Below are 15,713 nucleotides of genomic sequence, written 5' to 3' on the forward strand. Positions count from 1 at the left end.
GACTTATGATGTCCTCCCAGTGTTATGGTTCAAAGACCCTTTAAGACTTATACGCAAGGTAGTGTGCTTCAACATTCTGATATTAAACATTCTGATACTAAAGGCAAGTATGTACTAAGCCTATGAAAATTAATTTAACATTCATGACCATGAATTGGCCCATTATATTTATGGGCCAATTATATATATTATATATATAAATTTATATTTAATGATTTTGTGTTTGTGTAAATAGAGGCTTAAAGGGACATTTCTAGTCCTAATTTCAAGAAAAAAAAAAGTCAAACAACTAGGGGATGAAATAATTTTAAAAACTACGTATATCTAATATTCCTCAGAAGGAACTATTACAAACTATAGATAAAACTTCGAAGAACTGGCTACAGCTGGAATTGAGTTCCATTTATTACTCAATTAAGAAACATTGTAGTGCACACATAGAATGTTCACTGTGACTTTAGAATTCTCCATGAGTCTTTTCATGTTTCTGATTATCTTCTGATACCTTTTTGTTCTGGACCATCTTTTCAAGGATATTGGTATAGCAAATAGTTTTGAGAAATTTAGCATCTCTCTCTGGGGCAGAGGACGGATTTATTGGCTGATCATGATAATAAAGACAATGTCTCCCACCGGAAAAAGGATGAGAAGGTTTGCTAGCAGCATTTTCGGAAAAGATTAAGGATAGGGTGGAGGGAAGCTCATGGGTGGGGCCGTGAGCTGAGTGGGTTTAGTCACTCTACCCCATGGCTCATGGGAAGGTGTGAGACTAGGGCCAAAATCGGCCCCAACAGGGCCCTCCTTGAGCTTCAGGGAGGTGAGTTCCCGGGCGGGGCGGGGAGATCGGAGTTTCCTAAACAGGGTTCCTCTCAAGGAACCCAACTCACTGAGTGTACAGGCATCAGCTGGCCACTGTTGCTTTGCTCTACGGGAGTCAGGGCTTCGGGAACCAGCACAAATGTTGTTACTCTGGCTGCTGCTATTGCTGTGATTAATAAACTGTTCTTTGTCTCTGGCCCAGGAGTCTCATATCTTCTGCCAGTGTCTATGATACTGTGGTAGGCTGACTTGTTTTCTAACAAATAAGGAAAACTGTAGACCCTTCACAATTCTTGACAGTTTCAGTGACGAAGATGGAATACTGACACAACATGGCTTCCTGGAACAGGAAATACAAGAGCCTCTCCACAGTCCATTTAGTTCACTTAACATGATTTGAGGGAAGTCCTTGGATTTAATAACAGCCATATTATTCAATCCAGCAATAAATTATCCTCCACTCCATTCTCTGTCACTGAGGAGGAATTAGGGAGATGGCTGCAGGCTGAGTACCGGGAGGCAGGTTCATGACTTGATTCTTGTTATCTCTCCTTGGGGTGAGGGCTAGAGGGTCGACCCGATGGTCAGCCTCACCCCCATCCTATGATAACAACCAATGCTAAGATCCACCCTGAGTTAGAGGAAAGTTCTGATCCTTTTCATACAAAAATTACAGAGACTCACCAACGCCAAATGCAAAAAGAGGGAAATTTATGTCTGCTGTGGGCAGAAATCTTGCAAATCGATAGAACTTTGGCTGGTTAGCTTGGAAGATAAGGGGAAGGCACACATATTTGTTAAGGAGGGATGGGAATAGCTTGGCCCTCTTACAGCTCAACTTCTGATACCTTTTTGTTCTGGACTATCTTCTATCAAGCGAATCTTATATCCTTTCAGAGATGACAGTAAAAAGTCAGAGTTTGCTTGAAGTGGGTTTTGACCATAAAGGCACTCTCTGGCCCTCTTAGTGAAAGTTCCTGAGATAGAGAAAATCACATGGGAAATCACAGGTGAAGCACTGTATAGCAGTTGGGCACTTATTCCCCTGCGTGGCATCTATACTCTCCCCTGTACTGGCCCCCACAGGCTGAAAGATGGGGACATAATGGGTCTTTATAAGTTTTATGAAAATCCTCTTGTCCCTCTTGCTCCTGACTGATTCTTCCAGATGAAAAGTTTGGGTGAAAGTAAAGGATTATTGGAAAGAAATATCAATAGTTTTAGTTCCTGGAATGGGACACATTTATTTTGTGACAATGGAAGGATAGAAAAAACAAGCACCTGGGGAGGGAGCGCCTTAAACACTGGGAAGTACAGGTAAATGAAGGGACATTAATATTCTTTTGTCTTTTAGAACAGCTCCAAGACTCTTCCTCACAGAGGAAAATGCCTTAGTGCAGCTCTCCCAAACTATTGCAAGATCCTTGAATTTAACTGACTCCTGGGTTGGTATCTGATACACAGCTTTGATTGCAGTTTGATTGCTATTCTCTTAATCGTACTTCTCTGTATTGGAAATAGCAGCAAATGGCCCCAGCTTCCTCACCTCCCATGGGTATCTTTAAAATTCCATTTTAGCTCCTTTTTATTTTTGAGTCACTGGCTACAACTCTTTTCTGTTTTATTTTATGGCTCACTTTAGGTTTTAGAGTATACATCTTTAACTTATTACATGTATTAGTTTCTTATGACTTCTGTTACAAACTATTACTTGGTGGCTTAAAACAAATATATTCTCTCATGAAATGTGAAATATTTCATTGGGCTAAAGTCAAAGTGCTGGCAGGGTTACACTCCCTCCAGAAGCTCTAGAAGGGAATTTGCTTCTTTCCTCTTCCAGTTCCTGGTGGCTGCTGACAGTCCTTGACTTATGACCATGTCACTCCCGTCTTTTGCCTCCATGGTAATACTGCATTCTCTTTTTCTATGTCAAATCTCCCTCTGCCTCTTTTTTTTATCTGGCTGTGCCACGCAGGATCTTAGTTCCCTGAACAGGGATCAAACCCGTGCCCCCTACAGTGGAAGGGACTGCCAGGGAAGTCCCCCTCTGCCTCTTTCTTACAAGGACACTTGTGACACCCAGATTATCTCAGATAATCTCCTCATATCAAAATCCTTAATCACATCTGCTGAGTCTTAGCCGTGAAAGGTAATGAATGTTCACAGGCTCTAGAGTTTAAGACCTTTTATCTTTGGGGGCCGTTATCCAGCCTACATCACAGACTGCTTTCAAGTGGTATTATAACAGTTCACATATAGAATAAGAACTTTACAATGTTATATTTCCATTTCTCCCAATTGGCTTTTGTGCCGTTATTGTTATACATTTCACTTTCACCTATGTTCTAAATTCTTCATCACATTGTTGCTGATTTTTCTTTAAACAATTACCTTTGAGGATTTAAATAAGAAAAATATCTTGATGTATACTCACCTAGTTTCCATTTTTAGTGCTCTTCAATTCTTTCACAGATCTAGATTTGCAACTGGTATCATTCTCCTTCTGGTTGAAAGACTTCCTTCAATATTTATTTAGTGCAGGTATGCTGTTGATTAATTCTTTCAGCTTTTGTGTGTCTGACAAATTCTCTGTTTCACCTTGTTTTCTGAAAGATAATAATTCTGGCTAAAGAATTCTAGATTAACCATTTTTTTCTTTCAGTACTTTAATAATGTTGCGCTGTCATCTCCAGTATTGCATTTAAAAATTTTTGAGGGAATTTCCTTGCAGTTCAGTGGTTAGGACTCCAGGCTCTCACTGCTGGGTCTTGGGTTCGATCACTGGTCTGGGAACTAAGATCCCATAACACGTGGGGCAAGGCCAAAAAAGTAAATAAGTGAAGTTTTGAAACATTTATATATTGTAACATAATTGCCACTGTGGCAATATTTAGCACCTCTATCACGTTACATAATCATAATACAATATTACTGTCTGTATTCATTATACTGTGCATTAGATCTCTATGGCTTATCTACTACTAAGTTTGTACCCCTAACCAACATCAAACTATTCCCCTATCCTCTGGTAAACATGATTTTACTGTTTTTTTAAAAGTTTGACTTTTTTAGATTCTATATGTAAATGATACCATACAATACTTGTCTTTGTCTATCTGGCTTATCTCACTTAGCATAATGTTGTCTTGTACTGTTTTGGAAAAAAACTCTGTTGTCATCTTTGTCTTTGTTACTTTATCTTTGTAATGTGCCTTTTTATCCTTACGGTTTATTTAAAGATTTTCTTTTTTTCACTGCTTTTAAGCAATTTGATTATGATGTGTCTTGTTTCCTTCATGTTTCCTGTGCTTGGTGTTCACTGAGCTTCTCAGATCTGTGGAGTTATACATTTCATCATACTTAGAAAAATAGTTAGGTACCCACATGCATGTATATTATGTCATTTGAAGTTGTTCTATGGCTCACAGAAATCCTGAATTTTTTTTCCCCCCACAGAATCTTTTATGTATCTTTCTTTCTGAGTGGTTTCTCTTTGCTATTAGGTTCATGAATCTTTTCTTCTGTGATTGCTAACTCACTGTTTCTCTTAGCCAGTGCATTTTTTCTTCTCAGACATTGTAATCTTCATTTCTGGAAAGTTGATTTGAGTGCTCTCATATCTTCTATGTCTCCACTTAACATGTTCAATCTTTCCTCTAGATTCTTGAATATATGGAATACAGTTGTAATAATTTTTTTGTCCTGTCTACCAATGCTATCATCTGTCATGACTGGGGTCATTTTGACTGATTGATTTTTATCCCGTTACATTAGTATATTGTATTTTCCTCTTTCTTTGCATGATTTGCAACTTTTTGTTTTTTTGGTTGTGCTGCACAGCATGTGGGATCTCACTTCCCAGACCAGGGATTGAACCTGTGCCCCCTGAAGTGGAAGTGCGGAGTCCTAACCACTGGACTGCCAGGGAATTCCCCTGCAACTTTTTTTTTTTTTTTTTTTTTGCTGTGTTGGGTCTTCGTTTCTGTGCAAGGGCTTTCTCTAGTTGTGGCAAGCGGGGGCCGCTCTTCATCCCGGTGCACGGGCCTCTCACTATCGCGGCCTCTCTTGTTGCGGAGCACAGGCTCCAGACGCGCAGGCTCAGTAGTTGTGGCTCACGGGCCGAGTTGCTCTGCGGCATGTGGGATCTTCCCAGACCAGGGCTCGAACCCGTGTCCCCTGCATTGGCAGGCAGATTCTCAACCACTGCGCCACCAGGGAAGCCCCCCCTGCAACTTTTGATTGGATACTTGACAGTGTGATTATTACCTTGTTGGGTGCTGGATGTTTTGATATGCGTATAAATATTCTTGAGCTCTGTTCTGGGTCTGTCAAGTTATTGGAAATGTTTGATTCTTTCAGGTATTACTTTGAAGATTCATTTGTCAGGTCCAGAGAAGTGTTTAGTGTAAGACTAGTCCTGACCACCTCCTGTGGCAAAATCCTTGTGAGTACTTAGGGAGTACCCATTAATTATAAAGCTTTTCACTCTAGCTGGTGAGAATATAAAATATTTCCAGCTCTTTGTGAGCTGTGAGTATTGTACCCTTTGATGCTTTTAGGTGGCTCTTTCCCTAGCCTAGCATGTATGTGGCCATACATGCATATGGTGACATTAATCCGCTGTGGACTTGAAGGGGGTCCCTCTGAGAATTTATGGCGCTCTCTCACTCTTTTTCAATCTCTTCTTTAGTATTCCCTCCTAACTCGAATTTCCTTGGCCTTACTGGACATCTTTTCTTCAACTCAGGGAGACTTCTGGGGTCTCCCTGGGTTCCCCCCTCTTTGCATTATGATTTGGAAACTCCTCTCTTCAGAAAGTAAGTTTAGGAAATCACAGAGCTCATCTTGTTTGTTTCCTGTTACCCAGGCATCACTGTCATTAATTGCCTGATAGCCAATATCTTGAAATTCATTTTCTTATATTTTGTCTGATTTTTTAGTTGGTCAGCTAGGAGGATAAACCCAGTCCCTGTTACACCATTTTGGTTGGAAGCAGAAATCTTCCTATTATCCCCTGAAGAATAATGTAAGTGGTACATGTTCATGGTACAACATGGTATTTAACATATGCACCTGAATCACTTTGCTGTACACCAGAAATTAACACATTGTATATCAACTATAGTTCGACAACAACAAAATATTTAATAGTCTAAAAAAAAAATTATTTTGACTCCACAACACCCCGCAGTGAAAAATTTAGACGGTGGCAGAGGAGGGCCTGGGGCTCAGGTTTTGTCGGTGTAGCCCAAGCTCTTATAGCACTAAACGGGACGTTATTTCTCGAGGCCAAAAGCCTGTAAGCATCTCAGCGTGTGAAGCGTCTGGAAGTAATCGCAGAGACCGAGGGCGCGATGGAGACACGCAGACTCTCGAAGACCACGCCGTTGCCGGAAGCCCTCGCCCCTCTCCCCGCGCGCGTGGGATGGGCGGCTCCCGCCCGCGGCGTCTGACGTAGGACGTCGGCGTCGTGACGTGACGTCAACGGCCGTCCGCAGCTGGCGTCTTATTACCCTTGCTGCGGCCGCCCGGGGACGCTAAAGCTCGGCGTTTTCTGGCGACACGGATGTCCGTTTGTAAAGCAGCTGGGCTGGAGCCTGCAGGATTTGCAGGCTTCCGTCTTGAAGGAAGTCTGGGAGGCTCAGAATTTCCAGCGTTTTCACCTTGGAGCCAGCCTCGCCAGGGCCAAACCACCGAGTAGCCTGACTGCCAACAGCCTCAGCAGGTATACCGAGTGGTGGGGGACTTCCCTTGTCAGCTGTCAGCGTATTCACAGATTCCCTGGCCAAAGCGTCCTTGCTTCTCTCTTCATTCCCCCCCGCCGCGTGACTGCCTCAGCTGCGGCTGAGCTTCTCTTGTCTTGATGGAGAATTTAAGGACCGTAAACCCTATGCCTCTCACCCCCACAGTTTTGTATAATGTGTCGTTAAAGGGCTTGAAATGGGTATCAAGCTAGTCCTTGAAGGGAAACCAGAAAACGTTTGTCTTTGTTGGTGGAAAGTGACTGATAAACTTGGGTAATTTTATGGTGATAGAGTATCCACCTCCTGGCATTGTTAGGAGAGTTAAATGGAGCAAATGTGTAAAATCCTTAAGTTTTTTTTTTTTTTTTTTTTTTTTTGCGGTACGCGGGCCTCTCACTGTTGTGGCCTCTCCCGTTGTGGAGCACAGGCTCCGGACGCGCAGGCTCAGCGGCCATGGCTCACGGGCCCAGCCGCTCCGCGGCATGTGGGATCTTCCCGGACCGGGGCACGAACCCGTGTCCCCTGCATCGGCAGGCGGACTCACAACCACTGCGCCACCAGGAAAGCCCCTTAAGTATTTTTTTAATAAGTGTTCACTTTATGTAACTTTTTTTTTTTGAAGTTTCTGTGAACTTTCATGGATCCATTTATTAGGCAGTTTTCTAGCACCTGGTGAGTGCCCCATCCTTTTCTGTTGGTTTCTTGAAGTAGCCCACATCTCTGCCTTCCTGTCTGCTACCTTAGGTAAAGTTTCCCTGTTCCTGTCTAAAGTGCGTTGGCCCATTCCTGCCTTAAAACCCATTTCTTCTTGTTTACTCAAGGGTATCATCACAGCAATTCCCTCTCTCCCAGTCATACTTTTTGCTTTCTACTGAATCATTTCCATCAGCAAATTAGTTTCCTAGGGCGCCGTAACAACGTGCCACAAAAAGCGTGGCCTAAAACAATTTATTGTGAGAGAAATTTATTCTCTAACAATTCTGGAGTCTAAGAGTCTGAAATCAAGGTGTTGGCAGGGCTGTGCTCCCCCTGAAGGTTTTTCCCAGCTTCTGGTGGATGCTGGCAATCCTTAACATTCCTTGGCCTGCAGCTGCACCCCTCCAATCTCTGCCCTTGTCATTTCGTGGCCTTCTTCCCTGTACGTCTGTGTACAAGTGTCATCACATGGCTTTCTTATAATGACGCCAGTCATTGGATTAAGGGCCTACCCTATTCCAATGTGACCTCATTTTAACTTGATCACATCTGCAAAGACTGTATTTTCAAATACGGTCATATTCCCAGGTACCAGGGTTTAGGACTTGAACATATCTATTTGGGGGACACAGTTCAACCCACAACAATGGGACTAGTCTATGTGTGGAGCACTGCAGACAACAGAGAGCCAATGCTATTCTATCTTAATTTTGCCAGTCTATCAGACAATTCCCATGGGAGGAGGCATTGTTCTAGTCTTAATCAGCTTTGGAAAGAGAGAAGTAGGAGAATGAAAGCTTAATAAGTCCTACCCAGTCTATACTTCCTTATTCTAGCATGACATTGGTGCTGCCCCGGCATTACTCTGCTGATACCCTGGGATCAGCAAATAATAGGCTATTACTGTCTATGGAAACAATGGTATATATAAAGGGCTAATGCTCAAGAATGGGGGGGAAAGGTAAAAATAAAATTTTAAAGTTTTCTAAATACGTTCTTTCACTGCTGCCACTGTTTTCTTCCCTCCCTTCAGCTCCTGTCCTGAATGCCCACACATAAATCACACCTCTAGGGGTTTCTCACAGGTTTGGTTTTTTTTCTTTCTTGTTAGGAACGTTTCCCTCTCCATTTTGTAATTTCTCCAGAGTTGATTTTGGGATTCACCATCTTCATGGCAATTGATAGTCTGGCTATCATTTTTTTTCTTTTTTTAAATTTTTATTTTATATTGAAGTATAGTTGATTTACAATGTTGTGTTAGTTTCAGGTGTACACCAGAGTGATTCAGTTTTATGTATATATATCTATTCTTTTTCAAATTCTTTTCCCATTTAGGTTATTACAGAATATTGAGTAAAGTTCCCTTTGCTATACAGTAGGTTCTTGTTGGCTATCTCTTTTACTTATTCATTTATTTTGGCTGCACTGGGGCTTAGTTGCCACTTGCGGGATCTTTAGTTGTGGCATGCGGACTTCTTAGTTGTGGCATGCAAACTCTTTGTTGCGGCATGCATGTGGGATCTAGTTCCCCCACCAGGGATTGAACCCAGGCCCCCTGCATTAGGAGCACGGAGTCTTACCCACTGGACCATCAGGGAAGTCCCTGGTTATCTATTTTAAATATAGTAGTGTGTATATGTCAATCCCAAAATTTATCTACACCCACCCACTGCCCACCTTTCCCCTTTGGTAACCATAAGTTTGTTTTCTAAGTCTAGGAGTCTGTTTCTGTCTTGTAAATAAGTTCATTTGTATCTTTTTAAAAATAATAGATTCCCCATATAAGCAATATCATATGATATTTGTCTTTCTCTGTCTGACTTGCTTCACTTAGTATGATAATCTCCAGGTCCATCCACGTTGCTGCACATGGCATTATTTCATTCTTTTTAATCTGCCATCATTTTTAATCTGAAATCTTAATGTTTTATTTACAGGGAGGAATAAAATTTTTTCATCTATAATTCAGAAGCTAAGTAAATAACAAAATGAAGCCAGTAAAGCATCCATTGGCATCTAGTAGTGAATTGGCAAATGTTCCAGAATTAACATCTAAAAAAGGAGTATTTAATTCACCATTGTCACCTAAACCAAGGGAAAAACATAGTGCAAAATTAGTACATGATAAACTTGAACCAGTGGTCTTAAGATCTCCACCAACAGGGGAATCCATCATAAGGTATGCTTTGCCCATTCCATCAAGTAAGACAAAGGAGTTAATAGCAGAAGATGAATTGATCAGGAAAATTACCAAACATCTGAAGATGGTAAGATACTTGGTGCCTGGGTTGGGGGTCCCCATGACCATCGTCAGGTTTAGTGATTTCCTTCGAGGACTCACTGGACTCAGTATATAGTCATATTGATGGCCAAGATATATTATAGTGAAAGGATTAAAAGCAAAATCAGCAAAAGGAAAAGGCACATGGGGTGAAGTCTCAAGGAAACCAGGTGCAAGTTTCCAAGATTTCTTTCCCTTTAGAGTCACACAGGACATGCTTAATTCCTTCAACAACAGATTGTTACAGCACATGTGAAATGTCTACCAGAGGAGCTCACTAGAGACTCAGTGCCCAGGGTTTTATTGGAGGTTGGTCACCTAGGTACTCTCTGCGTAGCATGTACCAAAATTCCAGACTCCCTGAAGGAAAGCAGGTGTTCAGCATAAATCATATAGTTGGTACAATGAGTTTAGGGACAGTGAGCCACTGTCATCAGTCAATGAATAGTGGGAACCCTCCTGAAATCCAACTTCTGAGACACAAGCAGATCTTTCTAAGGATAGGCTTTTCTGAGTCTCATGCCTGCTCTGTTAGCTCTTCTCTGCACTTAGAAACTCTAGCTCTTAGTGTTGGGGAAAAAAAATCTTCCTATTTTCTGAGTTTCTTCCTTGCACAGTGATCCAGAATTGAGTTGTAAATGTACCAAATACCAAGTGAGAACAATGAGGAATAGCACAGATATACAAAAAAAATATAGTTCATCTAACTTCCAAAATACAAGTTTGCTCAAAGTTCAGGGAGTTAGCTCAGGGAATTTCCTTTAAAAATGTATTGCTTTCTGGTCTCCATCTCTCTATTTTCCCCACTCTCTTCAAAGAGGAAAGCCACGTCAATTAGATTTTGAGGAAAACTTTGGTGGTAAGTAGAGTTGATGCTTCAGCTGTTCATAGACTCCCTTCAACACAGAAATGGAAGAGTCATAGGGCCTTTCTTCATTGCTAGGGAGGGATCAAGACCTATTGCTCATACTCCTTTTTCAGGATGATATGAGGTGGGGCATGAGATGGAAAACTTAAGTTTATGGTACTGGTAGAAATAAGTCTTACTGCTAAAATGGTTCTGACATAGTTGATTAAATATCTTTTTAGATTTAATGTAATATTTTTACCCTATATAAGTACATAATTTGCTTTGATTTTCTCATAGGTTGTTTCTACTTTGGAAGAAACCTATGGATTTAGCATTCCAAGTGGAGAAGAACCAGTTGTGAAGCCTGAACATGAAGGGAAGGATTAACCTTTCCTGTAAGTATATGTAATGCTAATGTACAGACATTAATGCTGAAAAGGGCTAAGATTTTCTTTTAGAGTCTGTATATGTTCTCAGAATGAATCCCCCATCCATGAAAATGATCCTCCTAGGAAACTTGAAAATAGTTTACTGATTTTTCCATTCTCTGCCAACACTTATCTTAAAGTTTAATTAAGGCATGTCTATATCTTTTTTTTATTACTAAAGTATTTATTGGATTTCAATTTTAAATGTTTCCATTCATTTGTATATATTCTTAAACATTTTATTTATTTATTATTATTATTATTTTTTATTCCTGTTAGTCATCCATTTTATACACATCAGTGTATACATGTCAATCCCAGTCTCCCAAATCATCACACCACCGCATATCTATATCTTGAGCCTGCTTTTGATGCTAATGCATCTCTTGTTTAATATGTAAGCCTGTGGTTGGCTGTTGGTTTGCAATGTATATTCTTTATTATGTTAAGAAAGTATTCTTCTATTTATGGTTTGCTAAATAAAAAACCCCCAACATTGAAGAGATTACTGAGTTTTAATAAATGTCTGTGTTGTATATATTAAAATGATATAACTATTAAGGTGATTATGTGGTTCACCTTCAGTCTATTGATGAAATGAATTATTTTTACATATTTCTTAATAGTCGACTATACTTTAATACATTGTACTCATTGGTCATTATTCTTCCATTTTATAATTAGTTTTGTTAGTTAGGGATTGAGTTTGACTTCATGTAATAAAATACCTATGTTGGGTCTTTCAAACCATGAACATAATATGTTTCTCCATTTATTTGATGGATTTCATTGTCCTGTTTGATTTCTTTCTTCAGCATTCTGTAGTTTTCATCATAAAGATCCTGTATATTGTTCTTCAGATTTATACATTAATATTTCATGTTTTTTGGAATGATTTTTAATGGCATTATATTTTTAATTTCAGTTTCCACCTGTTTCTTATTAGTATATAGAAATATGATTGATTTTTGTGTGTTGATCTTACATCTTGCAACCTTGCTCAATGTACTTCTTTTTTTTTTGAAGGTATTTTTTAATTTTTATTTATTTATTTATTTATTTATTAGTTTCTGCTTTATAACAAAGTGAATCAGTCATACATATACATCTGTTCCCACATCCCTTCCCTCCTGTGTCTCCCTCCCTCCCACCCTCCCCATCCCACCCCTCCAGGCGGTCACAAAGCACCGAGCCGATCTCCCTGTGCTATGCAGCTGCTTCCCACTATCTATCTACCTTACGTTTGGTACTGTATATATGTCCATGCCACTCTCTCGCTTTGTCACAGCTTACCCTTCCCCCTCCCCATATCCTCAAGTCCATTCTCAAGTAGGTCTGTGTCTTTATTCCTGTTTTACCCCTAGGTTCTTCATGACATTTTTTTTCTTAAATTCCATATATATGTGTTAGCATACGGTATTTGTCTTTCTCTTTCTGACTTACTTCACTCTGTATGACAGACTCTAGGTCCATCCACCTCATTACAAATAGCTCAGTTTCGTTTCTTTTTATGGCTGAGTAATATTCCATTGTATATATGTGCCACATCTTCTTTATCCATTCATCTGATGATGGACACTTAGGTTGTTTCCATCTCCGGGCTATTGTGAATAGAGCTGCAATGAACATTTTGGTACATGTCTCTTTTTGAATTATGGTTTTCTCAGGGTATATGCCTAGTAGAGGTATTGCTGGGTCATATGGTAGTTCTATTTTTAGTTTTTTAAGGAACCTCCATACTGTTCTCCATAGTGGCTGTACCAATTCACATTCCCACCAGCAGTGCAAGAGTGTTCCCTTTTCTCCACACCCTCTCCAGCATTTATTGTTTCTAGATTTCTTGATGATGGCCATTCTGACTGGTGTGAGATGATATCTCATTGTAGTTTTGATTTGCATTTCTCTAATGATTAATGATGTTGAGCATTCTTTCATGTGTTTGTTGGCAGTCTGTATATCTTCTTTGGAGAAATGCCTATTTAAGTCTTCTGCCCATTTTTGGATTGGGTTGTTTGTTTTTTTGCTATTGAGCTGCATGAGCTGCTTATAAATTTTGGAGATTAATCCTTTGTCAGTTGCTTCATTTGCAAATATTTTCTCCCATTCTGAGGGTTGTCTTTTGGTCTTGTTTATGGTTTCCTATGCTGTGCAAAAGCTTTGAAGTTTCATTAGGTCCCATTTGTTTATCTTTGTTTTTATTTGCATTTCTCTAGGAGGTGGGTCCAAAAGGATCTTGATGTGATTTATGTCATAGAGTGTTCTGCCTATGTTTTCCTCTAAGAGTTTGATAGTTTCTGGCCTTACATTTAGGTCTTTAATCCATTTTGAGCTTATTTTTGTGTATGGTGTCAGGGAATGATCTAATCTCATACTTTTACATGTCCCTGTCCAGTTTTCCCAGCACCACTTATTGAAGAGGCTGTCATTTCTCCACTGTACATTCCTGCCTCCTTTATCAAAGATAAGTTGACCATATGTGCGTGGGTTTACCTCTGGGCTTTCTATCCTGTTCGATTGATCTATCTTTCTGTTTTTGTGCCAGTACCACACTGTCTTGATTACTGTAGCTTTGTAGTATAGTCTGAAGTCAGGGAGCCTGATTCCTCCAGCTCCGTTTTTCGTTCTCAAGATTGCTTTGGCTATTTGGGGTCTTTTGTTTTTCCAAACAAATTTTGAAATTTTTTGTTCTAGTTCTGTGAAAAAATGCCAGTGGTAGTTTGATAGGGATTGCATTGAATCTGTAGATTGCTTTGGGTAGTAGAGCCATTTTCACAATATTGATTCTTCCAATCCAGGAGCATGGTATATCTCTCCATCTATTTGTATCATCTTTAATTTCTTTCATCAGTGTCTTGTAATTTTCTGCATACAGGTCTTTTATCTCCTTAGGTAGGTTTATTCCTAGATATTTTATTCTTTTTGTTGCAGTGGTAAATGGGAGTGTTTTCTTGATTTCACTTTCAGATTTTTCATCATTAGTGTACAGGAATGCCAGAGATTTCTGTGCATTAATTTTGTATCCTGCTACTTTACCGAATTCATTGATTAGCTCTAGTAGTTTTCTGGTAGCATCTTTACGATTCTCTATGTATAGTATCATGTCATCTGCAAACAGTAACAGCTTTACTTCTTCTTTTCCAATTTGGATTCCTTTTATTTCCTTTTCTTCTCTGATTGCTGTGGCTAAAACTTCCAAAACTAAGTTGAATAAGAGTGGTGAGAGTGGGCAGCCTTGTCTTGTTCCTGATCTTAGTGGAAATGGTTTCACTTTTTCACCACTGAGGACAATGTTGGCTGTGGGTTTGTCATATATGGCCTTTATTATGTTGAGGAAAGTTCCCTCTATGCCTACTTTCTGCAGGGTTTTTATCATAAATGGGTGTTGAATTTTGTCGAAAGCTTTCTCTGCATCTATTGAGATGATCATATGGTTTTTCTTCTTCAATTTGTTAATATGGTGTATCACATTGTTTGATTTGCATATATTGAAGAATCCTTGCATTCCTGGAATAAACCCCACTTGATCATGGTGTATGATCCTTTTAATGTGCTGTTGGATTCTGTTTGCTAGTATTTTGTTGAGGATTTTTGCATCTATGTTCATCAGTGATATTGGCCTGTAGTTTTCTTTCTTTGTGACATCCTTTCCTGGTTTTGGTATCAAGGTGATGGTGGCCTCATAGAATGAGTTTGGGAGTGTTCCTCCCTCTGCTATATTTTGGAAGAGTTTGAGAAGGATAGGTGTTAGCTCTTCTCTAAATGTTTGATAGAATTCACCTGTGAAGCCATCTGGTCCTGGGCTTTTGTTTATTGGAAGATTTTTAATCACAGTTTCAATTTCAGTGCTTGTGATTGGTCTATTCATATTTTCTATTTCTTCCTGATTCAGTCTCGGAAGGTTGTGATTTTCTAAGAATTTGTCCATTTCTTCCAGGTTGTCCATTTTATTGGCATAGAGTTTCTTGTAGTAATCTCTCATGATCTTTTGTATTTCTGCAGTGTGAGTTGTTACTTCTTTTTCATTTCTAATTCTGTTGATTTGAGTCTTCTCCCTTTTTTCTTGATGAGTCTGGCTAATGGTTTATCAATTTTGTTTGTCTTCTCAAAGAACCAGCTTTTAGTTTAATTGATCTTTGCTATCGTTTCCTTCATTTCTTTTTCATTTATTTCTGATCTAATGTTTATGATTTCTTTCCTTCTGCTAACTTTGGGGGTTTTTTGTTCTTCTTTCTCTAATTGCTTTAGGTGCCGGGTCAGGTTGTTTACTCGAGATGTTTCCTGTTTCTTAAGGTGGGATTGTATTGCTATAAACTTCCCCCTTAGAACTGCTTTTGCTGCGTCCCATAGGTTTTGGGTCATCGTGTCTCCATTGTCATTTGTTTCTAGGTATTTTTTTATTTCCTCTTTGATTTCAGTGATCACTTCGTTATTGATTAGTGTATTGTTTAGCCTCCATGTGTTTGTATTTTTTACAGATCTTTTCCTGTAATTGATGTCTAGTCACATAGCATTGTGGTCGGAAAAGATACTTGGTACAATTTCAATTTTCTTAAATTTACCAAGGCTTGATTTGTGACCCAAGATATGATCTATCCTGGAGAATGTTCCATGAGCACTTGAGAAAAATGTGTATTCTGTTGTTTTTGGATGGAATGTCCTATAAATATCAACTAAGTCCATCTTGTTTAATGTATCATTTAAAGCTTGTGTTTCCTTATTTATTTTCATTTTGGATGATCTGTCCATTGGTGAAAGTGGGGTGTTAAAGTACCCTACTATGAATGTGTTACTGTTGATTTCCCCTTTTATGGCTGTTAGTATTTGCCTTATGTATTGAGGTGCTCCTATGTTGGGTGCATAAATATTTACAATTGTTATATCTTCTTCTTGGATCG

At 39.4% G+C, this 15,713-nt stretch overlaps 1 protein-coding gene across 1 annotated transcript in view; it reads left to right on the plus strand.

The window, feature by feature from the left end:
• Positions 1-9,247: 9,247 nt before the first annotated feature.
• The window catches only part of CCDC7 (coiled-coil domain containing 7), a gene marked incomplete at its 5' end in the record, with an annotated part of 157,268 nt that continues 150,802 nt past the window's right edge, over positions 9,248-15,713 (plus strand). The window contains 3 exon segments of the mRNA XM_082617670.1: positions 9,248-9,526; positions 10,688-10,762; positions 10,765-10,795. Of these exon segments, the coding sequence (XP_082473796.1) occupies positions 9,248-9,526; positions 10,688-10,762; positions 10,765-10,795 (385 nt within the window).

The sequence above is a fragment of the Mesoplodon mirus genome (genome assembly GCF_964341445.2).
Source record: "Mesoplodon mirus genome assembly, chromosome: 4".
Lineage (NCBI taxonomy): Eukaryota > Metazoa > Chordata > Mammalia > Artiodactyla > Ziphiidae > Mesoplodon > Mesoplodon mirus.